The sequence below is a fragment of the Ovis aries genome, chromosome 5 (assembly GCF_016772045.2).
Source record: "Ovis aries strain OAR_USU_Benz2616 breed Rambouillet chromosome 5, ARS-UI_Ramb_v3.0, whole genome shotgun sequence".
Classification (NCBI taxonomy): domain Eukaryota; kingdom Metazoa; phylum Chordata; class Mammalia; order Artiodactyla; family Bovidae; genus Ovis; species Ovis aries.
This window is the reverse complement of record NC_056058.1, coordinates 13,900,472-13,926,187: the sequence shown is the minus strand read 5'-3', so window position 1 is coordinate 13,926,187 and position 25,716 is coordinate 13,900,472. Positions and strand designations below refer to the sequence as shown.

General features: G+C 44.9%; 1 protein-coding gene across 4 annotated transcripts in view; it reads left to right on the top strand.

Moving 5' to 3' along the window:
* The window catches only part of INSR (insulin receptor), a 148,142-nt gene that overhangs the window by 10,079 nt on the left and 112,347 nt on the right, over positions 1-25,716 (top strand). For all 4 annotated transcript variants that reach the window (XM_012177948.4, XM_004008550.5, XM_012177947.4 and 1 more), the window contains exon 2: positions 11,607-12,158. In XM_012177948.4, the coding sequence (XP_012033338.1) occupies positions 11,607-12,158 (552 nt within the window). The remainder of the gene's footprint in view (positions 1-11,606; positions 12,159-25,716) is intronic.

Sequence of the window (25,716 nt, the reverse complement as noted above, 5' to 3'; positions counted from 1 at the left end):
AAGGCAACTAATGGTATTGATCCTGGAACAGAATGCTCAGAGGAACAGGTGGGGCTGGAGAGGTGACCCAGGTTGGGTAGACTGTATGTTTGTCTTACGTGAGTCCCTGTCATATCCTTGGGGACCTCATTTAAAATGCAGATTCGCGGGCTGGGCTCCCAGTTCAGTTCAGTCGCTCAGTCATGTCCGACTCTTTGTGACCCCATGAATCGCAGCACGCCAGGCCTCCCTGTCCATCATCAACTCCTGGAGTTCACTCAGACTCACGTCCATCGAGCCATCGAGCCATCTCATCCTCTGTCGTTCCCTTCTCCTCCTGCCCCCAATTCCTCCCAGCATCAGAGTCTTTTCCAATGAGTCAACTCCTTGCATGAGGTGGCCAAAGTACTGGGGTTTCAGCTTCAGCATCATTCCCTCCAAAGAAATCCCAGGGCTGATCTCCTTCAGAATGGACTGGTTGGATCTCCTTGCAGCCCAAGGGACTCTCAAGAGTCTTCTCCAACACCACAGTTCAAAAGCATCAATTCTTCGGCGCCCAGCTTTCTTCACAGTCCAACTCTCACATCCATACATGACCACAGGAAAAAACATAGCCTTGACTAGGTGGACCTTTGTTCGCCAAGTTATGTCTCTGCTTTTGAATATGCTATCTAGGTTGATCATAACTTTTCTTCCAAGGGGTAAGCGTCTTTTAATTTCATGGCTGCAGTCACCATCTGCAGTGCTTTTGGAGCCCCCCAAAATAAAGTCTGACACTGTTTCCAATGTTTCCCCATCTATTTCCCATGAAGTGATGGGACCAGATGCCATGATCTTCGTTTTCTGAATGTCGAGCTTTAAGCCAACTTTTTCACTCTCCTCTTTCACTTTCATCAAGAGGCCTTTTAGTTCCTCTTCACTTTCTGTCATAAGGGTGGTGTCATCTGCATATCTGAGGTTATTGCTATTTCTCCTGGCAATCTTGATTCCAGCTTGTGCTTCTTCCAGCCCAGCGTTTCTCATGATGTACTCTGCATAGAAGTTAAATAAGCAGGGTGACAATATACAGCCTTGACGTACTCCTTTTCCTATTTGGAACCAGTCTGTTGTTCCATGTCCAGTTCTAACTGTTGCTTCCTGACCTGCTTATAGGTTTCTCAAGAGGCAGGTCAGGTGGTCTGTATTCCCATCTCTTGAAGAATGTTCCACAGCTTCTTGTTATCCACACAGTCAAAGGCTTTCGCATAGTCAATAAAGCAGAAATGGATGTTTTTCTGGAACTCTATTGCTTTTTCAATGATCCAACAGATGTTGGTAATTTGACCTCTGGTTCCTCTGCCTTTTCTAAATCCAGCTTGAACATCTGGAAGTTCACAGTTCACGTATTGCTGAAGCCTGGCTTGGAGAATTTTGAGCATTACTTTACCAGCATGTGAGATGAGTGCAACTGTGTGGTAGTTTGAGCATTCTTTGGCATTGCTTTTCTTTGGGATTGGAATGAAAACTAACCTTTTCCAGTCCTGTGGTCACTGCTGAGTTTTCTGAATTTGCTGGCATATTGAGTACAGCACTTTCACAGCATCATCTTTCAGGATTTGAAATAGCTCAACTGGAATTCCATCACCTCCACCAGCTTTGTTTGTAGTGATGCTTTCTAAGGCCCACTTGACTTCACATTCCAGGATGTCTGGCTCTAGGTGAGTGATCACACCATTGTGCTTATCTTGGTTGTGAAGATCTTTTTTGTATAGTTCTTCTGTGTATTCTTGCCACCTCCTCTTAATATCTTCTGCTTCTGTTAGGTCCATACCATTTCTGTCCTTTATCGAGCCCATCTTTGCATGAAATGTTCCCTTGGTGCCTCTAATTTTCTTGAAGAGATCTCTAGTCTTTCCCATTCTGTTCTTTTCCTCTATTTCTTCGCATTGATCTCTGAGGAAGGCTTTCTTATCTCTTCTTGCTATTCTTTGGAACTCTGCATTCAGATGCTCCCAGAGACATTAATTCATTTGGTCCAGAGCTGGGCCTGAGAACCTGCATTTTAACATACACCGCTCCCCCCGCCAACACTCCAGGTGATTCTGATGGTCCACAGAAAATTTTTATTAAAGGAGGCGATACTCTATTTTTTAAAAAATATTTATTTATTTATTTATGGCTGTGCTGGGTCTCCGTTGCTGCGTGGGCTTTTTCCGCTTGTTTTGGTAAACAGGTATTACTCTCCAGTCGCGGTGCGCAGACTCCTGATTACAGTGGCTTCTCTTGTTGCAAAGTATGGACTCTAGGGTGCTTGGGCTTTCGCAGTTGTGGCTCGTGGGCTCCGTAGTTGTGACTTCCGGGATCTTGAGCACAGGGTCAGTAGTTGTGACACATGGGCTTAGTTGCTCTGAGGCATGTGGGATCTTCCCAGATCAGGGACCGAACCTGTGCCTTCTGCATTGACAGGCAGATTCTTTACCACTGAGTCACCAGGGAAGCCCTCCACTGAATATTTTGGGAAATGCTGTGTGATGACTAAGGACACAGGTGTGGGAATCCTAAGGACCTACGTGTGATGGACTGAATTTTGTCCCTCCCCCCAAACTCCCATGCTGAAGTCCCAACCCTCTAACATCTCAGAATGTGACTGTCTTTGGGGATTGGGTCTTTAAAGAGGCAGTCAAGGTGAAATGAGATAACCAGCGTGGCTTCTAAGCTAATCAGTCATGTGCTCAGTCATGTCCTTCTCTTTGCGGCCCCATGGAGTGCGGCCAGCCAGGCTCCTCTGTCCATGGGATTTCCCAGGCAAGAACACTGGAGTGGGTTGCTGGTTCCTCCTGCAGGGGATCTTCCTGACCCAGGGATTGAATTCACATCTCCTGCACTGCAGGCAGGTTCTTTAGCAGTGAGCCACCTGGGAAGCCCATATGCTGCTAAGACTGATGTCTTTATAAGAGATTAGGATGCAGACGCACCCAGAGGGAAGAGCATGTGGGCCGTCTACAAGCCAAGCAGAGAGGCTTCAGAAAGAATCAATTCTGCTGACACCTTGATCTTGGACTTCTGGCCTCCAGAATTGGGAGAAAATAAATTCCTCTTGTTTAAGCCAGCTGGTCTGTGATTGTTTGTTAGGGATGGCGCAGTAGACTAATATGCTGGGTTTAAATCCCAGCTCTGTCTCCTTCTGGCCTCGTGACCTTGAGGAGGACATGTTTCTTTCTGAGCCTCAGTTTCTTTACTCTTTGCGGAAATCTGTCTTGGTGACAGTTTGCCTGTTGCCCAGACCCCAGTCTTGTGCATCTCACACCTCAGGGTATTTACTGCCCTTCTGTGTCCAGCCATTTCCAGCAGAATCCATCTCACACACTTTCGTTGCTGTTGTTCAGTTGCCAAGTCGTGTTCAATTCTTTGAGACCCCACGGACTGTAGCACACCAGGCTTCCCTGTCCCTCACCATCTCCTGGAGTTCGCCCAAGTTCATGTCCATTGAATCGGTGATGACATCCAACCATCTCATCTCTGTCGTCCCCTTTTCTTCCTGCCCTCGATCTTTCCCAGCATCAGGGTCTTTTCCAATGAGTCACCTCTGTGCAAGAGATGGACAAAGTATTGGAGCTTCAGCTTTAGCATCGGTGCTTCCAGTGTATATTCAGGATGGATTTCCTTTAGGATTGACTGGTTGGATCTCCTTGCAGTCCAAGAGACTCTCAAGAGTCTTCTCCAGCACCACAATTCAAAAGCATCAATTCTTTGGCACTCAGCCTTCTTTATGGTCCAACTCTCATATCTGTACATGACTACTGGAAAAACCATAGCGTTGACGATATAGACCTTTGTCAGCAAAGGGATGTCTCTGCTTTTAATACGCTATCTAGGTTCTGGCTGAAGTCAGTTTTAAAAGCCAGTCTTAAAAGCAGGCAGGTGGAGACTCATAAGGGTATCTGGCACCTCGGTGTGCCCAAGTTCTAATTTCTGAAGGGAATAAATCTGGGAATTGGTTCCAAGTAGCTTGGAGTAAAGAACTGATAACATGTACATGGCTGGACGCTGGTTCTCCTCTATTCTTCCTACCCTTCATCACGTGGTTATCATCATTTATAGATGAGGAAACTGAGGCACACAGACATTAAATATATGACTCAGGATTATACTGTTGGCAGGTGCCCATGCTGGAGTGGGAGGCCAGCTCTGTTGGGTTTCTCTCTCTCTTTAAAAAAAATTATCTATTTATTTTTGGCTGCACCAGCTCTTAGCTGTGCCACACAGGATCTTCCATCTTTGTTGAGGCGCTCAAGATCTTTACTTGCGGCACGTGAACTCTAAGTTGCGTGTGTGGGATCTAGTTCCCTGATCGGGGATGGAACCCAGGCCCCCTGGATTGGGAGTGTGGAGTCTTGGCCACTGGACCGCTAGGGAAGTTCCCGGATCTGTTGGATTTCTAGTGTGCCCTGAAACTGTTGTGGGTGGTGGCCTGACACCTGAACCCAAGACTTGTTGGCCAGGACTCATGAATTTTGGAAGAAGCAGTGTTAAGACCGGAAAGAATGCAGACAGCAACGCGTGGCCCCGGAAGAGGCCACCAGGGAGCATTTGAAGAATGTTTGAAGAATGAACAGGCTTGAAAGCAAAAAGTATAACTCTTAGCGTTGTAAAGAAGTTTCAGAATCTTCTAGACCTCTCCCTCCCAGATCCTCAGTACTTACTTGCTGTTTTCATGGTGAAGAGAAAACCAGGGAAGAGGTGACACTTTCCAAGATGGCTCTCATATCTGTCTTCTCTCCAGCTGCAAAATTCATAGATTCTTCTGGCCAAGAGGGGGAACTTCAAGACTAGCACTGTCTGCTTTGATGGAAATAGTCTATAGTTGCACTATCCAATATGGTGGCCTTTATCCACATGGTGCTCTTGAAATTATGGCCAGGCCAAATAGACTTTTAGTTTAATAGTCTGTATAGTCAAAGCTATGGTTTTTCCGGTAGTGATGTATAGATGTGAGAGCTGGACCACGACGAGGGCTGAGTGCTGAAGAATGGATGCTTTTGAATTGTGGTGCTGGAGAAGACTCTTTAGAGTCCCTTAGACTGCAAGGAGATCCAACCAGTCAATCCTAAAGAAAATCAATCCTGAACATTCATTGGAAGGACTGATGCTGAAGCTCTAGTACTTTGGCCACCTGATGCGAAGAGCCAACTCATTGGAAAAGACCCTGATGCTAGAAAATATTGAAGGCAAAAGAAGAGGGCGACAGAGGAAGAGATAGTTGGATGGCATCATTGACTCAATAGACATGAGTCTGGGAAAATTCAGGGAGATAGTGGAGGACAGGGAAGCCTATTGTGGTGCAGTCCATGGGGTCAAAAAGAGTCGGATGTGACTTAGACTGAACCACAACAAACTTTAATTCATTGAAACGTAAATGTGAAAAAAAGAAACATAAAGTCTTGTTTAACTTTAGTTGATTGAAATGTCAGGAAATCAACCCTTGATTCTGTTATTGAACAACTCTTTTTGGGAGGGATACAAAGAACCCTATATTTTCAATGATTCATTTTGTGGAATATGCATATCCTGATTGAGTATTTCTGATCAAAATTTAGCATCTAAATTGAGATATGTTGGAAGTGTATAATACACATGGCATTTGGGAGGCATAATGCGAAAAAAAATCTTGCAGTTCTTTTTTTTTTAGTATTGCTTACATGCAAAAGTGAAATTTTTGGATACATTGGATTAAGTATATTTAATTTCAGTGTTTCTTTTTTACTTTTTTAGAGAAAATTTAAAATTCTATCATGTTTCTATCAGATAAGGCTATTCTAGACCCTATACACCCTGGCAACCTACAGCGATGAGCTGTAGCTTGCTGTCACTCTTGACCTTCCAATGAAGTAGGCAGAACAGAATAATTCTTATTGCTGTTTGTATAGGTTTTAGTCCTGGTGTCACCTCCTCTGGGAAGCCCTCCTCAACTGTCCCAGGCTTAGTCAAGTAGCTTGTCTTTTTATGATTTCTTCTACCTTTGACACTGTCCTTCATGAACTGAGATGTCTTCCTCAGTTATCCCTTCAGTTGATTTGAATAGTTAATAGCAACTAGAGTCTCTGAGACCCAGGGCAGCCTGTATCCTATTCTTTTAAGCACTTCCAGTCCCTGGAACAGTGGAAACAGGTTTTCAGCAGACAGGTGCTGCAGGAGTGAATGAAGAAAACCGTCTTTAGCAAGCTGCCTCTCTGTTGTCCTTGCACAGACATTGTTTCATTGTTTCCTTATTTAAGTCACATTCACCTGCTTCTTCATTAGGTATGTTTTTGAAAAAAAAACAGAGGTGGAGAGACTGTAGCATAGTTACAGCATAAACTTTGCCTTTAATTGCTGGGTTGAAATCTCAGTTACCCCTTACAACTCATTCCGCCTGAATCTTGACTTGCTCATCACAAAAATGGGCATGGACCATTTTGTTTATCTACTTCCTCTGGGATTAGTTCTAGAATTCATCAAGAGAGAACGTCCCTGGTGGTATAGTAGATATGAATCCGCCTGCCAGTGCAGGGAATATGGGTTCGATCCCTGGTTTGGGAAGATTCCGCATGCCCCAGGGCAACTAAGCTCGAGTGCCACAGTTACAGAGCCCCAGTTTTAGAGCCTCAGAGCCGCAACTACTGAGCCTGTGTGCCTAAGTCTGCGTCTGCAGCAACAGAAGCCACCGCGATGAGGAACCTGAGCATTGCAACTAGAGGGGAGCCCCTGCTCACCACAACCAGAAAAAGCCCGTGCCTAGCAACGAAGACGGAACGCAACCAAAACTTGAATAAATAATTTAAAAAGAGAGAGAGAACGTGTCTGCCAGAACGTGACCAAGTGCCTCACATAGTGATTGTGTTAGCTGTCACCAGGACTGCCCTCCTCCCCTGATCCCCCTGGTCCTTCCCTATCTGTGTGTAGAGTGATGGTTTTAACCAGGTGCCACTTACTGAGGACCTGAAGCATCCTTCAGTTTCCCACCCAGAGATCTTAAAAACCAGTGCAAGGTCCTACATATATTACTGGCACCACTTCTAACATCCTCTCGGTATTTTCTGTCCCTGCAGTAAATTGCTCTATTGTCTTATACGAATAGGGACACATACAGCTTTAATGAGGAGAAGGAAATGGCAACCCTCGCCAGTATCCTTGCCTGGGAAATCTCATGGACAGAGGAGCCTGGTGGGCTGCAGTCCATGGGGTAGCAAAGAGCTGGACACGACTGAGCAGCAAACAACCACCACCACCGCTATGCTTTAATGACTTTGACTCAAGTCGTTGGAGTCATTGGAGGTTAAAAAATAAAGCAATTCTTTGTTGTCCCGGGTGGTTATAGTCATTTAATTTTTAAACAACAACTTTATTGAGAGCTAATTAAATACCATACAATTCCCCTGTGTAAAGTTTACCATTTAGAGGTTCTTCAAGGCAATGGCACCCCACTCCAGTACTCTTGCCTGGAAAATCCCATGGATGGAGGAGCCTGGTGGGCTGCAGTCCATGGGGTCGCTAACAGTTGGATACAACTGAGCGACTTCACTTTCACTTTTTTACTTTCATGCATTGGAGAAGGAAATGGCAACCCACTCCAGTGTTCTTGCCCGGAAAATCTCATAGACGGAGGAGCCTGGTAGGCTGCGGTCCATGAGGTCGCTAAGAGTCTGACATGACTGAGCAACTTCACTTTCACTTTTCTCTTTCATCCATTGGAGAAGGAAATGGCAACCCACTCCAGTGTTCTTTTTTTTTTTTTTTAGTTTTTATTTTTTTTAATTTTAAAATCTTTAATTCTTACATGTGTTCCCAAACATGAACCCCCCTCCCACCTCCCTCCCCATAACATCTCTGTGGGTCATCCCCATGCACCAGCCCCAAGCATGCTGTATCCTGCGTCAGACATAGACTGGCGATTCAATTCTTACATGATAGTATACATGTTAGAATGCCATTCTCCCAAATCATCCCACCCTCTCCCTCTCCCTCTGAGTCCAAAAATCCGTTATACACAGCTGTGACTTTTTTCCTGTCTTGCATACAGGGTTGTCATTGCCATCTTCTAAATTCCATATATATGTGTTAGTATACTGTATTGGTGTTTTTCTTTCTGGCTTACTTCACTCTGTATAATCGGCTCCAGTTTCATCCATCTCATCAGAACTGATTCAGATGAACTCTTTTTAACGGCTGAGTAATACTCCATTGTGTATATGTACCACAGCTTTCTTATCCATTCATCTGCTGATGGACATAAGGGACGGGGGAGCCTGGTGGGCTGCCGTCTGTGGGGTCGCACAGAGTCGGGCACGACTGAAGTGACTTAGCAGCAGCAGCATACATTAGTACATTCACAGAATTGGGCAACCACCACTATGATCAATTTAGAACATTTTCATCAGTCCTCCCGAAGAAATCCCATACTCTTTATCTGTCACTCCTCAGTTCCCTCTCTTGAACCCCTTGACACCACTAATCTACTTCCTGTGGATTTGCCTCTTCTGGATATTTCGTGTAAATGGAATCCTTCCACATGTGGTCTTTTGTGACTGGCTTCTTTCACTGAGCATCCTGTTTTCAGGGTTCATCCCTTTTGTAGCTGGTGTCAGGGTTTCCTCCTCTGTTCTTGTTGAATAAGCTTCCTCTGCATGGACATGCTACATTTCAGGGACATGTAATGTTGGCTTGTTTCTCCCTTGTTGGTTATCATAAATAATGATGCTATGGACATTTGTATACACATTTCTGATTGGACCTATGTTTTCATTTTACCTAGGAATGAAGTTTCTGGTTATATGGTAACTCTTTGCTTAATCTTTTGAGGGGCTACAAGACTATTTTCCACAACAGCAGCTGAGCCATTTTCCATTCCCCAGTAATGTACAGAGTTTTAATTTCTCCACTTCTGTGTCAACTATGGTTATTGTCTGTCTTTTTGATTTTAGCCATCCTGGTGGGAGTGAAGTGGTATCTCACTGTGGTTTGGATTTACATTGCCCTCATCTTCAACAGCTGGTTAATCTTTGAATGCATGTTCATATCTGATTTTTCCCACACCTTGGGAAGGATAGTGTTCTTTTCTCTGCACCAATTTCACAGGTGTATGTGTATGTGTGTGCAGGTAACATAGAGTTATGAGGCTCAGGCTTGAGAAGCCCAGACCTGTGACCAAGTCTAAGCTGTACACTGCCAGATATAGTATAGGACACCAAGTTAAATTTGAATTTTATATAAACATTGAGTAAGTTTTAGGGATAAGTATGTCCCAAACATTGCATGAGACAGACTTACCTAAAAAAGTACTCCTTGCTTATCTGAAATTCAAATTTAACTGGGCGTTCTGCACTTTTTCCTAAATTTTTAATCAACTAACTTATGACTGTGCTGGGCCTTCATGACTGCTCGGGTTTTCCTCCAGCTGCGGTGAGTAGGGGCTGCTTGCTGGTTGCAGTTCAAGGGCTTCTCACTGCACTGGCTTCTCTTGTGGCGGAGCACAGGCCCTAGGGCGCTCAGGCTTCAGTAGTTGCAGTTCCTGGGCTCTAGAGCACAGGCTTAATAGTTGTGGCGCATGGGGGCTTAGCTGCCCCAAGGCATGTGGGATCTTCCTGTACCAGGGATGGAACCCGTGGCTCCTGCATTAGATGGCGGACTCTTTCCCGCTGAGCCACCTGGGAAGCCCTGTCCTTCATTTTTATTTGCTAAATCTGGCAACCTTGACTGTTACTGGTGGGTCGTATGTCCTTGGCTGATTGGCTTTGCCTCTCAGAGTTTTCTCATCTGTGAGGTGCAGATGGAGCCTGTTGGGAGGGATCAAGCTGCAGTACCTGTCTAGACAGACCTCTGTACGTAGATGCTGTTGATGTGACTGAAGCTGGGAGCCTTAGACGAGGCTTGGGCGGCCTGAGTGTGTGGTGTTGGAACTGATATCCTAGTCCTCTCGAAGGTGTCTCCCAACCTCTGACTGAGTGAGTGTGTGTGTTTTGGCAAGGAGAGGCTGTCTAAGGGATTCACATCTGATGAATGTTAACTCCAGTATAAGGAACATAGGAGGAGGGGAAGATCTAAATAAGTATATGGAGGAAAGGAAATCAGAGAAGCCTTCCTGGAGGAGGTGGCCTCTGAACTAGATCTTGAAGGATGATGAGCTGGATTTCACAGTAGGGAGCTAAGGTGTAAAGAACTTTGACAGCCAAGGGACTCAAGCTACTGTATTCAGAACAGTGGCCACTTGGTGCACATGTCTATTTCCATGCATACTAACTAAAGTGAAATCAAATACTCAGCTCCTCAGTCTTACGTAAACCACATTTCAAGTGCTTGGCAACCATGAATGGCCGGTGGCTTCCATATGACCAGCACGTATGTAGAACATCTCTATTGTTGCATAAGTGCTGTTGGACTTTGTCAGAGTAAGGCAGGGGTCACCAAACTACCGCCTCAAGGGAAAACACCAGCCCACAGCCTGCTTTTATAATAAAGGTTTATTGGAACACAGCCATAACCACTCCTGGTGTCTGGGCTGCTTTTGAGCTGTAACGACGGAGTGGAATAGTCTAAACAGAGACTGACCGCGAAGCAGAATGTATTTACTATATGAGCCTTTACAGAAAATATTTGCCCACCCTGGTCTAGGGGGATGAAAGCACAGAGCCTAGAGGTGACACCATGATGCATTTGGGAGAAACAAACAACAACAAAATGGCTGACATTAATTGAGCACCTACTGTGTGCCAGCCACTGCTTGGGTGTCTGCATTATTTCATTCCCTTCTCTTAATAGGTCATGTTATGGGAGGGGGGAGGTTTGGAAGACCCTCTTGTAATTGGAGAGTAGTGGACAGGCCTGTCTTACATGGTGCCAGGGATGGAGGGGCAGAACCTTGAGAGCTGTGAGAGGGAAAGTACAGGGTGCTGGGGAGCCATAGCGGGTGTCAGAGCAAGGGAGAGACCAACTGCAGGAGAATAGGTGTCAGGGTGTTTGTATTGGGGAGATCAGACTCTCTGGGAAGCCCTTGACACACCTGGGTAAAAGGTAATTAGACTGTGGCTGCCTGCCAGGAGGGCAGGTTGGGAAGGAGAGTCAGGAAAATGAGAGAATTGACAAAACACAGCCAGGTCTCCTTGCCTCGTTTCTGATGTGGGCACCTTTATCCCCATAAATCCCTTTCCTGGAGATGTTTCACATTGACTCACTGGGGGAGGCTCCCCTTTCCCCTTCTGCACCTGCTGCATTACTCAACCCCCTGTAATCCCAGTGTTTCCTTTGCATCATATTTGATGTGATGGTTTTAAGGTTTCCAAACAGGTATCGCCAAAGGAATTATTATTATTCAGATTTTTTGCCTTTTGAGAGTAATTACTTAGGCACGGACACTTTACGGAGAAAACCACTGATGGGGGTTGGCTATAGACGTTGTAGGGTTTAGTGCAGAATGAAATCTTGGGACCCCCTCACTCAAGAATGATTAAGGATTTCAAGATGGGTGAAAGAACATTAAGCCCAGGGCAAGGCCCTTCTGAGCAGGCGTGGGACCCAGGCCACATGGCCATGCGGCTGCCCTGACACTCATTCTTATAAACCATCCATGGGATGTTTGCTTACCTGTCCTGCTCTCTGCTTGTTTGCACTTCCAGTGTGCCCCGGTATGGATATCCGGAATAATCTCACCCGGCTGCATGAGCTGGCCAACTGCTCGGTCATTGAAGGACATTTGCAGATTCTGTTGATGTTCAAAACGAGACCTGAGGACTTCCGAGACCTCAGTTTCCCCAAACTCATCATGATCACTGATTACTTGCTGCTCTTCCGGGTCTATGGGCTGGAGAGCCTGAAGGACTTGTTCCCCAACCTCACGGTCATCCGAGGCTCGCGCCTCTTCTTTAATTATGCACTGGTCATCTTTGAGATGGTTCACCTGAAGGAGCTTGGCCTCTACAGCCTGATGAACATCACCCGGGGGTCTGTCCGCATCGAGAAGAACAATGAACTCTGCTACCTGGCCACCATCGACTGGTCTCGCATCCTGGATTCCGTGGAGGATAATTACATCGTGCTGAACAAAGACGACAATGAGGAGTGTGGGGACATTTGTCCAGGCACCGCCAAGGGCAAGACCAACTGCCCTGCCACTGTCATCAACGGGCAGTTTGTGGAGCGGTGCTGGACACACAGCCACTGCCAGAAAGGTATGTCAGAGCTCCCTGGATTCTATACCATTTCTTGTGACTTGATTCATTGAAAAGATGCTGGAAGTGTTCACTAGCTCAGGTGGTGACAAACCTTGTTTTGCAAAGGCTCAGACAATAAATAAACTTTAAACTTTGCAGCCTATACAGTGTCTATTGCAACTACTCAACCCTGCTATTGGACTGAGGAAGCAGCCACCTGACAACAATGGGCAATAAATATACGGGCATGGCTGCATTTCAATAAAACTTTATTTACAAAACCAAGTGGTGGGCTGGATTTTGCCAACACCTGAGCTTGCTGGTTGAATGTTCCTCTTGCTTGAGAGAGCAGATGAGTATGGATTTTGCTGTCAAAGAAAGGAAATCTATTTCTTGTCTGATTTAAGATTGCTCATGGTAGGCATCTGGAGAAAGAAATGTGTAGAGGATAAAAACAAGGCAGCCATCCTTATTCTATGATTACTGGGGCTATTTCCCGCTAGTGGCTCTGTTGTGTCTGGATTTACTTAACTTTCCCTGTCATTGGGTATTTAAATTATTTCTAGTTTTCACAAAGAGGGTTGAACATTTTGGTGTGGAAGCTTTATTGAGCATTTTTTCCCCCTTCAGGTTTTGGTTTTCCAGAAGTGAAATTTCTGGGTCAAAGTTTCTTGATATTGATTGCCAAATGGCTTTCCGGAAATGTTGTACCAACGGGCACTCCTCCTAGCACTGGCTGAGAGGGAACACCTTGGCTAGCTTGGAGTGTTGTTTGAAAACTCTTTCATAATTTACTGGAGGGAGGAGCTGGTGTGTTGTCATTGTTTCTATTTGCATTTCTTTGATTGCTATCAGGGTTGAACCTTTTAAAACATGTTTATTTATCATTTAGGTTTTTTCTTCCTGTTCATATCCTTTGTCCATTTATCTTTCAGTGCCTTAGTGGTTTTTGAAATATTAATCTGCGTGTGGTTTTCATAGCAAAGACTGTTAACTTTTTGCCAATTACATTTTCAGATGTTTTTGTTCGGTGATGAAAATACTCTGGCTGTCCGTTGCCAGAGAAGCTTAAAATGTTTACGGAGTTCAAACCTGAATTTTTGCATGCATCTCATATTATTTTATGCTTAGAAAGTCCCTTTCTAAGCATAAAATGAAAGTTTTTCTTCCTTCAAGTTTTCTATCTTAACTTTAATTATTATCATTAAAAAATTTGCCAAGGGTATCCATTTTCCCATAAATAATTAGTTGGGGCCTCAAGGCCGTTTATTGCAGAAATTTACCTCTTCATCATTGATTTGGGGGTCTGTTTCTGAGTTTCTATAAATATGTCTGCCTTTCCACGTGCTGAAGTTATTACCATTCTAACCCATGTGGTTTTATAATGTTTTGATATCCAAACAGGCTAGTTCCCAACACAAACTTGTTGGTTGTTTATTGTTTTATTGACTCTTTCACATGCTGGGAAATTCCCTGGGAAGAATTGGCAAAGGTGAGATGGAGACAGGAGAAAGTGAGTGGGTGGCTTAACGGTTGTATCACAGAAGATAAGGGAAGGGAGAAAGGAGGGTTTTCTCACCTGAGCGCAAAGCTATGGAGAAGCCACACAGCTATGGAGAAGTCAGTCCTGAGTAGAATCCGTAGACTCAGCAGGGAGGGCTCCTTCAAGTTCCAGGAAGGAGTCATCATGCATGGAGATGTTGAATGGGACAAAACAGGAGGTGAGAGAGCGGATGCCTCTTTTTTGAGAGTTTGGCCAGTGAGGAGAGGGAGAATCTGGTGGTTTGTGGACGGAGGAGGGAACAATGGTTATTACATTGTGGAAGAATCTTGAGAACGTCGGTGGGTCAGGGACACAGAGAAGCCAAGCTGTGATCAAGAAGAAAGATCAAAACTGGGGCAAAGTCTTGGCAAAAGTAGAGGACCACCCATGGGTTTGGAATTTCACAAAACAGGGAGATTTCTGAGGTGGCGATGGGGGTGAATAATCTGGGTGGGGGTGAATATCCTGACGAATTTGGAGGTAAAGGGGTTACCTTCTTTGATGGTGAGGGGAGGAGAGGCTGTGTAGGTCCTACCACGTTACAAAGACACACAGCTGCAACGGGAATTCTGTTATCCTTGTTTTAGAGACCAGAGAGGTTTTTAACCTGCCTAAGGCCACACAGCTAATAAAAGATGGCTGGAGTTTGCACCACATCTGAGATACAAAAATAGCATCTCTGTGTGTGTTTTGTGGGGGCAGGGGTGCCTGCTCTGTTTAGAGGTGGGGAGCTTACTAGTAACTGGGGCATTGGGGGGAAACAGTGAACACTTTTATCCCAATGCTCCGTTCTCCAAAATCAGTTTCTTATTTTTGCTCCATACTCACTCGTCTTGAGACATAATTTAAGACATTCCTCTGTGGATTTATTTCTGTACCCATTTTAGTCAAAATATCCGGGATGGTATTATCTGCAAAAATGTCCGTGATGTTTTGAGTTGGTTTTGTTTTTAATCTTGTGCTTTGGAGAACAAGGCTTGTTTTCCTACACTGGGGGTTTCATCACCAGAGAAGGCGTGGCTTTGCATATAAGGTTGCAGCTGAGAAGTTGAGACCTGTGTCAGGTACTGGTTCCTGGCATATGAAATCAGTGTTTGCTCCTGGTTCGTAATCCTGTGGTGGGGTCCTCTGTTAGTCACTAAGTTGTGTCTGACTCTTTGCAGCCTCATGAGCTGCAGTATGCCAGCCATCCCCGTCCTCCACTATCTCTCAGAGTTTGCTCAAATTCAGTCAGTGATGCCATCCAGCCATCTCATCCTCTGTCACCCGCTTTTTCTTGCCCTCAATCTTTCCCAGCATCAGGGTCTTTTCCAATGAGTCGGCTCTTCACATAAGGTAGCTAAAGTATTGGAGCTTCAGCTTTAGCGTCAGTACTTCCAATGAATATTCAGGGTTGATTTCCATTAGGATTGACTGGTTTGATCTCCTTGCTGTCCAAGGGACTCTGAAGAGTCTTCTCCAGCACTACAGTCTGAAAGCATCAATTCTTTTGGCGCCAAAGAAGGCTTTGTCCTGTCCTGGTCACAGATGATAAGAAATGATTGGCTATTTGAAGCTACACTCTTGCCTATCCAGTACAACTCAGCTCTGGCTTTTTGCCCCTTCAATTTCTTTGATTGTGGTAAAATATACATAACATAACGTTTACCATCTTAACTGTTTAAAATGCACAGCTTGGTGACACTAAGGACAGTCAGTTGTTGTGCAACCATCCCCACCATCCATCTCCAGAACTTTTGCATCTTGCCAAACTGGAACTCTGTCCTCATTAAACACTCACTCCCCCTCCCCTCCCCCAGCGCCCTGCCCCTACCATCTACTCTCTGTCTCTGTGGATTTGACTTCTCTAGGGATCTCATATAAGTGGAATCATATAGTATTTGTCTTTTTTTTTTTCACTTTTATTTTTATGTCTGGCTTACTTCATTGAATATAATGTTCTTGAGGTCATCCATGTTGTAGCAGGTGTCAGAATTTCCTTATTTTTAAGGGCTGAATAATATGCCGTTGTATGAATGGACCACAGTTTGTTTATCCATTCATCAGTGGACATTTGGGTCATTTCCACCTTTTGGCTATTGTGAACAATGCTGCTATGAACATGGGCATACTTCTCTGGCTTTTAAAATGCTTATGTTACTTTGTTGCTGTGGTAGAGGGCTTACCCAACACTGTGTGGGATTTCCCAAGGTAAAACAGACTGAAAGGAATCTGTAGAAGATACTCCTCCCACCCTGTCTTAGGCAACAGATACAAACCTGTGAAAAGTACCATCAAGTCCTCAATTTCCTCTCCAACACCTCCTTGAGCCTTTTTCTTGCATGATTGCCAGGTTCTGGAAATCTCCAAGGTCTGTCAGCAGACTAGAAACCTAGAGAAAAGGACGGATGGCATCTTTTTCAGAGAGTCCTCCATAAAGACCATTACTCCAGATCAGATGTGTAATTCAAAAACAAAGAGTTTAAGGTTTAGTTTTCTACTAAGGATCTGGAGTGTAGATATTCTGTGTTGCAATAATGACCCACCCATGTGCGTGCACAATCAGTTAAGCAGAGTGAATCATTATTTGTTCTTCTTTTTAACATTAATTCACATCCATAATTATTAGAAAACAGAATATTAAGAGTGTTAGGATAATTGCATCTGTGAAAGCTAGAAAGAACCAGAAACTTTCAGGGATAGGAAAAAAAGTATACTTTTGGATAGCAAATTAACCTATCTCAAAATAAGACATAAAGAGGGGGAAATTTTTTGATGGAGTTTTGAAATATCATAGATACCACACTGATAAAAAGAAAATCCCTGGAAAATCAGATTTGCACTTTATGAAGCATGGATAGCTAATTTCATAGTGATTTTATGTAAATATTCAAGTAGAACTAGAAAAAAAACCCCAAGAATTTGTAAAATACATTTTTTTAACTCTAAAGAAAAAAGACAGACCATCCCAGACACTGGGATGAAGGTGCTGAGTTGTCCTCTGGACCCAGTTTAAACATTCTCCACAATAGCTCCTTTTCCACCTGATTCCCAAACAATGATGGTTTGGGCAAAGAGAGAAAAGAAGGTTCTCAATGGTTAAAGTAAATTAAAAGGATAATCATTCTGGCGTGTGTCTTGAGCTGCTTCCTCTCCATCACTCTGTCTACATATTTGGGGTGGAGATGCACACGGAGGTCAAATACAAGGAACTCTGAATGAGCGGAGTGGATAGGCGTCTATGTAAGCTGGGTCACAAGCTGTGTTTATTGAGAACCTACTGTGTGCCAGGTCGTGCGCTCCTTGGGGACACAGAAGTGACCAGCTCCTGTCTCCTTAGAGAGGACCTTCCGGTAGCAAATGCAGACACTGAACATGTGAGTGAATGCAGTTGCGGGATGAGTGACAAGAGGGAGGATCTGTGGGTGAAAGCATGGGGTGAAGCTCTAGTCTCCCAGGTCAGAAAATCACTCCCTGCCCCCTACATGGATGGGTCACTAAGATCCCAAAAGTCAGACTTCCCTGGTGATCTAGTGGTCAAGAATCTGCCTGCCAACGCAGGAGACCACAGGTTCGATCCCCGGCCTGGGAAGATCCCGCATGGCGAGGAGCAGCTAAGCCTGTGCGCCGCAACTGCTGAGTCCTCGCTCTATAGAGCCTGTGCTCTGCAAGAAAAGAAGCCGCTGCAGCGAGAAGCCCGTGAGGCACAGCTAGGGAACAGCCCCCGCTCGCCGCAACTAGAGAAAGCCTGGACACAGCAGTGAAGACCCAGTGCAGCCAAAAACAAATAAAATTATTTTAGAAAAGGAAAAGGCTACCACCTAGAAGATGAATAAAAAGGGTTTTAAAAAAAAAGGCCTCAAAGATTGGCCGTGCTGGACCCATTTTCAAACAGTTACAGGAATTGTTCAGAGTCCTGTCCTGCCGTTCATGGTACATGAGCTGGACTAAACCTGTGCTTCCCCATCTGAAGAGTTTGAATAATTGTGGCACCTGCTTGTCAGGGTTGCAGTTTGGGGGGTTAAATGAAATGATACCTAGGGGTACACTTATCCCAGCACCTGGCACTTAGTGAATGTTCTGGAAGCTTCTCCTAGGTGCCATGAGTTCACAGCCTCTCTGGGCAGACCAGCCCCTGGGTGAGTGTCTGCCAAGGCTTGGCTCCATTTCTGATTTTGGTCTTGAGGCAGGCAGATGAAAACCCACCGTGAGAACTGGGTGCTTGGACCTACAGCCCCAGAGGGAAAATAATCTACTTGGTGCCTCAGCTTTGTGCTTTTGGGGAGACTAGAAACCATAGGACTTGCTTGACCAGCTGCTCTAGCCAAACCCACTGGTATTTTTTTTCCCCCTGGGAGGCCACACCAGCTACTTGCTGCCAGTCAGAGGAGAGGATGAGTCTGGGGCATGCTGGGTACCAGGAAACTGGCTGGCAGCATAGAGACATCAGTAAGAAAGCAGGAAGGGGCAGGAGGCAGACGGAGGTGTCTCTCAGAGTCTGCATTTCCATCTGTGTTTCAGAGGGCTTCCCAGGTGGCGCTCGTGGTAAAGAACCCGCGTGCTGATGCAGGAGATGCAGGTTCCATCCCTGGGTTGGGAAGATCCCTTGGAGGAGGGCGTGGCAACCCGCTCCAGTATTCTGGCCTGGAGAATCCCATGGACAGAGGAGCCTGGCGGGCTACAGTTCCATGGGGTCGCACAGAGCTGTACACCACTGAAGTGACATAGTTGATGCTGAAGCTGAAACTCCAGCACTTTGGCCACCTCATGCGAAGAGTTGACTCATTGGAAAAGACTCTGATGCTGGGAGGGATTGGGGGCAGGAGGAGAAGGGGACGACAGAGGGTGAGATGGCTGGATGGCATCACGGACTCGATGGACGTGGGTTTGAGTGAACCCCGGGAGTTGGTGATGGACAGGGAGGCCTATTGTGCTGCGATTCATGGGGTCGCAAAGAGTCGGACACGACTAAGGGACTGAACTGAACTGAACTGAAGTGACATAGTGTGCAGGCTGTGTTTCAGATTCTCTGAAGGTTAAGGTGCTCTGTTGATATTAAACCCTACGTTTTAAAATGCACACACTGTCACTCTTGAGGGCTTCGCTTTGAGGCAGGTGTCTCAACTTCAGGTTGAAACTTTTCCCACTTCTTCCATTGTTTAACTTTGCCTCTGGCACTGTAATAATCAGAGTCTTCTTAGTGAGTTACTTTCTGCCAGACACTAAGTTGCTTTGCTTACAATATGGCAGCAAGCTCTTCCAACGATTTCTCCTTGCAGATGAGGTCCTGGGAGCCCCAGTAGGTGAAGCCACTTGTCCAGGGTCACATCACTCGTAAGCAGTAGAGATGGGCTTTGATCCCCAAACCTAGGTATTCTGGCTCCAAATCTGAGCTCTTACCTGGGCTTACCTGTGCTCATTGTGGAAAGTTGGGGGAACTGCAGAGAACAAAGAAATCTGGGGTGGGGAGACACCCTAGAATTGGCCCTGCCAACATTCTGGCTGCCTTTTCCTATCACCCTTCCCATCTCATCATTTTTTCAAATTAATTTTTAATGGAGCATCGTTGATCGACAATGTTGTGTTGGTTTCTGCGGTATAACAGAGTGCATCAGTTATACATATATTCATTCTTATGTAGGTTCGAGTCCCCTGTAGGTCATTACAGAGTATTGATTAGAGGTCCTTGTGCTATACAATAGGTCCTTTTTGGTTATCTGTGTTTTATATAATAATGTGTACATGTGTACACGTTAATCCCAGTCTCCCAATATATCCCTTCCCTGCTTTCCCCTTTGGTAATCATCAGTTTGTTTTCTCTATCTGTAACTCTGTCTGTTTTGTAAATAGATTCATTTGTACCATTTTTTTTTAAGATTTCACATATAAGCAATATCATATAATATTTGTCTGACCTTTCACTCAGCATGAAGTTCTCTAGGTCCATCCATGTTGCTAGAAATGGTATTATTACAAAAAAAAAAAAGAAATGGTATTATTGCATTCTTTTTTATGGCTGAGTAATATTCCATTGTAGATAAGTCGCCACATTATTTACCCACTTCTTGTTGATTAACATTTAGATTGCTTCCATGTCTTGGCTATTGTAAGCAGTGCTGCTATAAACATTTGGGGACATGTCTCTTTTTGAATTATGATTTTTTCTGAATATATGCCCAGGAGTGGAATTGCTAGATCATATGGTAGCTCTATTTTTAGTATTTAAAGAAATCTCCATACTATTCTCCATTGTGTGGGCTCATGCTCAGTTGCTTTAGCCATGTCCGACTCTTTGTGATCCTATGAACTGTAGCATGCCAGGCTCCTCTGTCTATGGCATTCTCCAAGCAATAATACTGGAAAGGGAAGCTATTCCCTTCTCCGGGGGATCTTCCTGACCCAGGGATTGAACCCGGGTCTCTAGCACTGCAGATTCTTTACCATCTGAGCCACACAGGGCCTGTAGTGGCTGCCAACTTACATTCCCACCAACCGTATAGGAAGAATCCCTTTTCTCCATGCCCTCCTTGGCATTTACTGGTTTGTAGAGTTTTTGAAAGTGAAAGTGAAAGTGAAGTCGTGTCCGACTCTTTGCGAGCCCATGGACTGTGGCCCACCAGGCTCCTCCGTCCGTGGGATTCTCCAGGCAAGAGTACTGAAGTGGGTTGCCATTTCCTTCTCCAGAAGATCTTCCCAACCCAGGGATCGAACCCAGGTCTCCCGCATTGCAGGCAGATACTTTACCATCTGAGCCACCAGGGAAGCTCATGCTAGTAAAGTAATGCTCAAAATTCTCCAAGCCAGGCTTCAGCAATACGTGAACCCCGAACTTCCAGATGTTCAAGCTGGATTTAGAAAAGGCAGAGGAACCAGAGATCAAATTGCCAACATCTGCTGGATCATCGAAAAAGCAAGAGAATTCCAGAAAAACATCTATTTATGCTTTATTGACTATGCCAAAGCCTTTGACTGTGTGGATCACAACAAACTGTGGAAAATTCTGAAAGAGATGGGAATACCGACCACCTGACCTGCCTCTTGAGAAACCTATATGCAGGTCAGGAAGCAACAGTTTGAACTGGACATGGAACAACAGACTGATTTCCAATAGGAAAAGGAGTATGTCAAGGCTGTATATTGTCACCCTGCTTATTTAACTTCTATGCAGAGTACATCATGAGAAATGCTGGGCTGGAAGAAACACAAGCTGGAATCAAGATTGCTGGGAGAAATGTCAATAACCTCAGTTATGCAGATGACACCACCCTTATGACAGAAAGTGAAGAGGAACTAAAAAGCCTCTTGATGAATGTGAAAGAGGAGAGTGAAAAAGTTGGCTTAAAGCTCAACATTCAGAAAACGAAGATCATGGCATCTGGTCCCATCACTTCATGGGAAATAGATGGGAAACAGTGGAAACAGTGTCAGACTTTATTTTGGGGGGCTCCAAAGGTGCTGCAGATGGTGACTGCAGCCATGAAATTAAAAGACGCTTACTTCTTGGAAGGAAAGTTATGACCAACCTAGATAGCATATTCAAAAGCAGAGACATAACTCTGCCAACAAAGTTCTGTCTAGTCAAGGCTATGGTTTTTCCAGTGGTCATGTATGGATGCGAGAGTTGAACTGTGAAGAAAGCTGAGCACCGAAGAACTGATGCTTTTGAACTGTGGTGTTGGAGAATACTCTTGAGAGTCCCTTGGACTGCAAGGAGATCCAACCAGTCCATTCTGAAGGAGATCAGTCCTGGGTGTTCATTGGAAGGAATGATGCTAAAGCTGAAACTCCAGTACTTTGGCCACCTCGTGCGAAGAGTTGACTCATTGGAAAAGACTCTGATGCTGGGAGGGATTGGGGGCAGGAGGAGAAGGGGACGACAGAGGATGAGATGGCTGGATGGCATCACCGATTCCATGGACGTGAGTTTGAGTGAACTCTGGGAGTTGATGATGGACAGGGAGGCCTGTTGTGCTGCGATTCATGGGGTCGCAAAGAGTCAGACACGACTGAGCGACTGAACTGAACTGAACTGAACAGAGAGCTTTTGATGATGGCCATTCTGACTGATGTGAGGCAGTACCTCATTGTAGTTTTGATTTACATTTCTGTTGAGCATCTTTTCATGTGCCTCTTGGCCATTTGTATGTCTCTTTTCATCCCAAGTTAGCTGTCTCCTCCATCAGACTGAGTTCTCCTGAGTACAGGGACCGTGGCATTTATAGTTGTGTCCTCAGGACCAGTCATGTAGATAAACCATGACATCTTTGACCATTTACTACTAGCTAAGGCTTATTGAGCTCTTACAATGCACTAAGCTCTGTGCTAAGAATTTGACAGGCTGTGACTCATGGAATCTTTATGGTAGCCTATGAGAAGATGTTATTCCCATTTTGCAGAAAGGGACACCCAGGCTTGGATAGTAATTAAGAAACTTATTCTAGAAGACTTTGCTGGGAAATGGTTTGATCTCAGACTTGTCTGGTCTAAAATCATTGACCGGTCAGCAAACTATAACCCATGAGCCAAATTCAGTTCTCCAGTATTTTTGTGTGGCCCATGAGCTAAGAATGTTTTTTTCTACTTTAAAAACATTGAAGATACAGACATAGAAAACAGACTTATGGTTGCCAAGGCCGGGTGAGGGAGTGATCGATTGGGAGTTTGGGATTAGCAGATACAAACTCATATATAGGATGGATAAACAACAGGGTCCTATTGTACAGCACAGGGAACCATATTCAGTATCCTGTGATAAACCATAAGGAAAAGAATATAAAAAAGAATGCATATGTAAACAGTCAGTTTACGGTATAGCAGAAAGTAACACAGCATTGTAAATCAACTCTACTTCAATAAAAATACAAAGATTGAGGGGGAAATCTAAAGAGCAGTATTTTGTGAGAGGTGAAAATTATCTGCAATTAACATTTCAGTGTCCCTAAATCAAGTTTCACTGGAATACAGTCATGCTTGGTCATTTATTCATTTATGTCTTGCCTGTGGCTCCTGTATGGACCAAAACTGTATGACTCTTTAAAGAAAAAAAAAAATGTACCATCATCTGTTCTTGGCTGTGCCCCTTCTACAAATGGGGAGGACCTTTCCAGGTAGATGCTGTTTTCAGTGGAAGTTGGGACATCTTAGCATTAGGCCAAAGCAGTCCCTCTGTTCCTTGCCGGCACTGACGCGAGGGGGCTGGAAAGAATGGAATATCATCCTTGCCCCTCAGGAGCTCTCGGTGTGGCTGGGGAGTTAAAAGGCAGGAGCCAGTTAACCACTAAAGGTAGCCCAGTGAGCAGGAGATGTCACAAGGCAAGAGAGACTCCCCCCTTCCCCCCACGGAGTGAGTCATCAGACCAGTGATTCTAGACATGTTTGGTGCTGGGGCACCTGAAATCATGATGTTCTCTAGATAACACTTCAGAATGTTGATAAATTAAATTCCTTTGTGGCTATGCCATTCCAGTCCATGCAGAAAACAGAAAACTCTAATATGTCCAAGATCTTGATAATAGTAATTAGAAAAAAGGCAACAGATCACGTAGTACTGAGGCGCATTTGAGTGTTTCATTTGTATTTATTCTGTTTTAAAATCTAGGAGAGAATTCAAAGCCCTATACTGAAAGCACTATACTGAAAGAGTTTTGTGGTCTTTGTAATTCCTTTATCACTGAGATGATCAGAATTTTTTAAGTAAACTCTTAATTTTGGAAATGATTGGGTTTTTTTATAACAGGAGAGAACAAGCGTCCTAGGGAATATGGACTTCCTTGGTGGTCCAGTGGTTAAGAATCCACCTGCCAACGCAGGGGGACATGGGTTTGATTCCTGGTCCAGGAAGATTCCACATGCAACTAAGCCCGAGTGCCACAACTACGGAAGCCCCCATACCCTAGAGGCCATGCTCTGCAACAAGAAAAGCCATTTCAGTGAGAGGTCTGCACACCGCAATGAAGAGTAGCCCCCACTCATCACAACTAGAGAAAGCCCATATGCAGCAACTAAGACCCAGTGAAGCCAAAGATAAAATACATAAGTAAATAACATTGCATATATATATATATATATATATATATATATATATATATATAAAGAGTTCTGGAGAGTTTGTTTTTGAGCCTCCCCTTCCTTCCCCAGTACTGATGATGATTTGCCACGGCATCCATAGAAGGAGAGAGATTATCCCAGGTTGGAATGGTTGAAAAGGTGTAATTTGGTTTGTGTGGCAAATGATGCTTGGAGGGTAAGAGGGAAGGGTGTTCTAGATGGATGGAAAGGCAATGATGAAAGCACAGAGGTCTTCAGGGCGAGAGTAAGGAGGCTGCTTATACTGTGAAGGGAGGCTTGTGCAATCGTGTGCTCTGAGTGCTAGAAGTTTTCCTGCAGGTATGGTGGAGAGATCACAGAGGTTACACTTGGGGCTACAATCAGGATGGGTTGTTTTTCACTGATATTGAGTAGACAGCTGTGCTGAGCTAGGCTTGCTACTGGGCCCCCACAGTCCTTGCTGAGTCTGGGAGAAAGTCACAGAAATAACAAGAAGGAGATAAGATAGGTAGGCAGAAAGTGTTTCGGTAGGCTTGAAGCACTGAAGGAAGGTAGACCAGTTGACCGCATAGTCACCTGGCATCTTGGGGACAGAATAGTCTGACAATTTATTAATGAAGATATAGGCCTATGGTTCTTACAAGTTCTTGCCTTCCTGGACCGGGGGCTTAGGGATACTCATTCAACTACCTTTTCACTTAAGAAATAAATTGACCCAGTCCTTTAGAAAAAGGTAGGGAGCAGCAGCAGCAGCAGAGTTAAGTAAATAACTATGGAAAGATGGCTGACTGTCTGGTAACGTGGTAACTGGTCTGACGAGTTTTTCTTTTTCTCCCACCTGCTTGATGAAATTTGTTGACCAGTTATTTCCCATCCTGTCCCCATACCCTTTTTCAGAATTAAAATCTCTTCTTTGTAGCTGAACACCTGATACACCCCATGGCTGTCCTGGGGACCTCAGCTCTGGTCAGGCTGGGAGCCCAGGCACTCCCTGTGGCCGGTACTTCTCTCTCTACACACTTGTGCCTCATAGAATGTTCCCTTTCCCAGGAAAAGAGAACTGATGTGGGTGGTGGGGTTTCAAAATTGTGTCCTTTATCTCCTCCTCCTTCTTCCTCTCTCTCCTCTGCCTCTCCTCCCCATTCTCCCTCTCAACCTCAGCTCTCCCGTCTCTTCATCTACCCCCGACCCAGTCCCTCACCTACCCTTCTCCCTCTTCCTCTCTTAGTCTTGGGCTTAGAGTCTTTGCTTGGAGTAGGAAATGGTAACCCACTCCAGTATTCTTGCCTGGATAATCTCATGGATAGAGGAGTCTGGTGGGCTACAGTCCACAGGGTCACAAAGGGTTGGACATGACTGAAGGACTGAGCATAGAGTCTTTTGCTAGCTCAGACTAAATGCCTGCCCACACTAGAGATTAAAGTCAAGAGTAGGAAACAAATGGGGCTTCCCAGCTGCCTCAGTGGTAAGGAATCTGCCTACCAATGTAGGAGGAGATGCAGGTTTGGTCCCTGGGCCAGGAAAATCCCTTGGAGAAGGAAATGGCAGCCCACTCCAGTGTTCTTGCCTGGGAAATCTCATGGACAGAGGAACCTGGCATGATGCAGTTCGTGGGCTTGCCAAGAGTCGGACATAACTCAGCAACTAAACAACAGCAAGGGAACAAATAAAAAAGACTCGCTTTCCTTGGGCTCCTGTTGTCCATCATGGGTGGGATCATATGAGTAGCAGTAGATTGGGCTACTTTCCTTTGACTCCAGGTTTGGGAAATGGACTGAGATCTCCCAGCCCAAACTCAAGCCACAAGACACAGAAGCACAGGGTAACGTGTGTTCATCGACTAGGCACTGTGGGGCACCTGGTAGATAAAGCCCATATTTGTTAAATGCCCGGAAGGTTTGGGGTAGAGGGTCATTTGATCTTTGTATTATGGAAGCTTTTTAAAACTGCATGTATTTATTTATTTGGCTGTGCTGGGTCTTGGTTGCAGCATTCGGGATCTTCCAT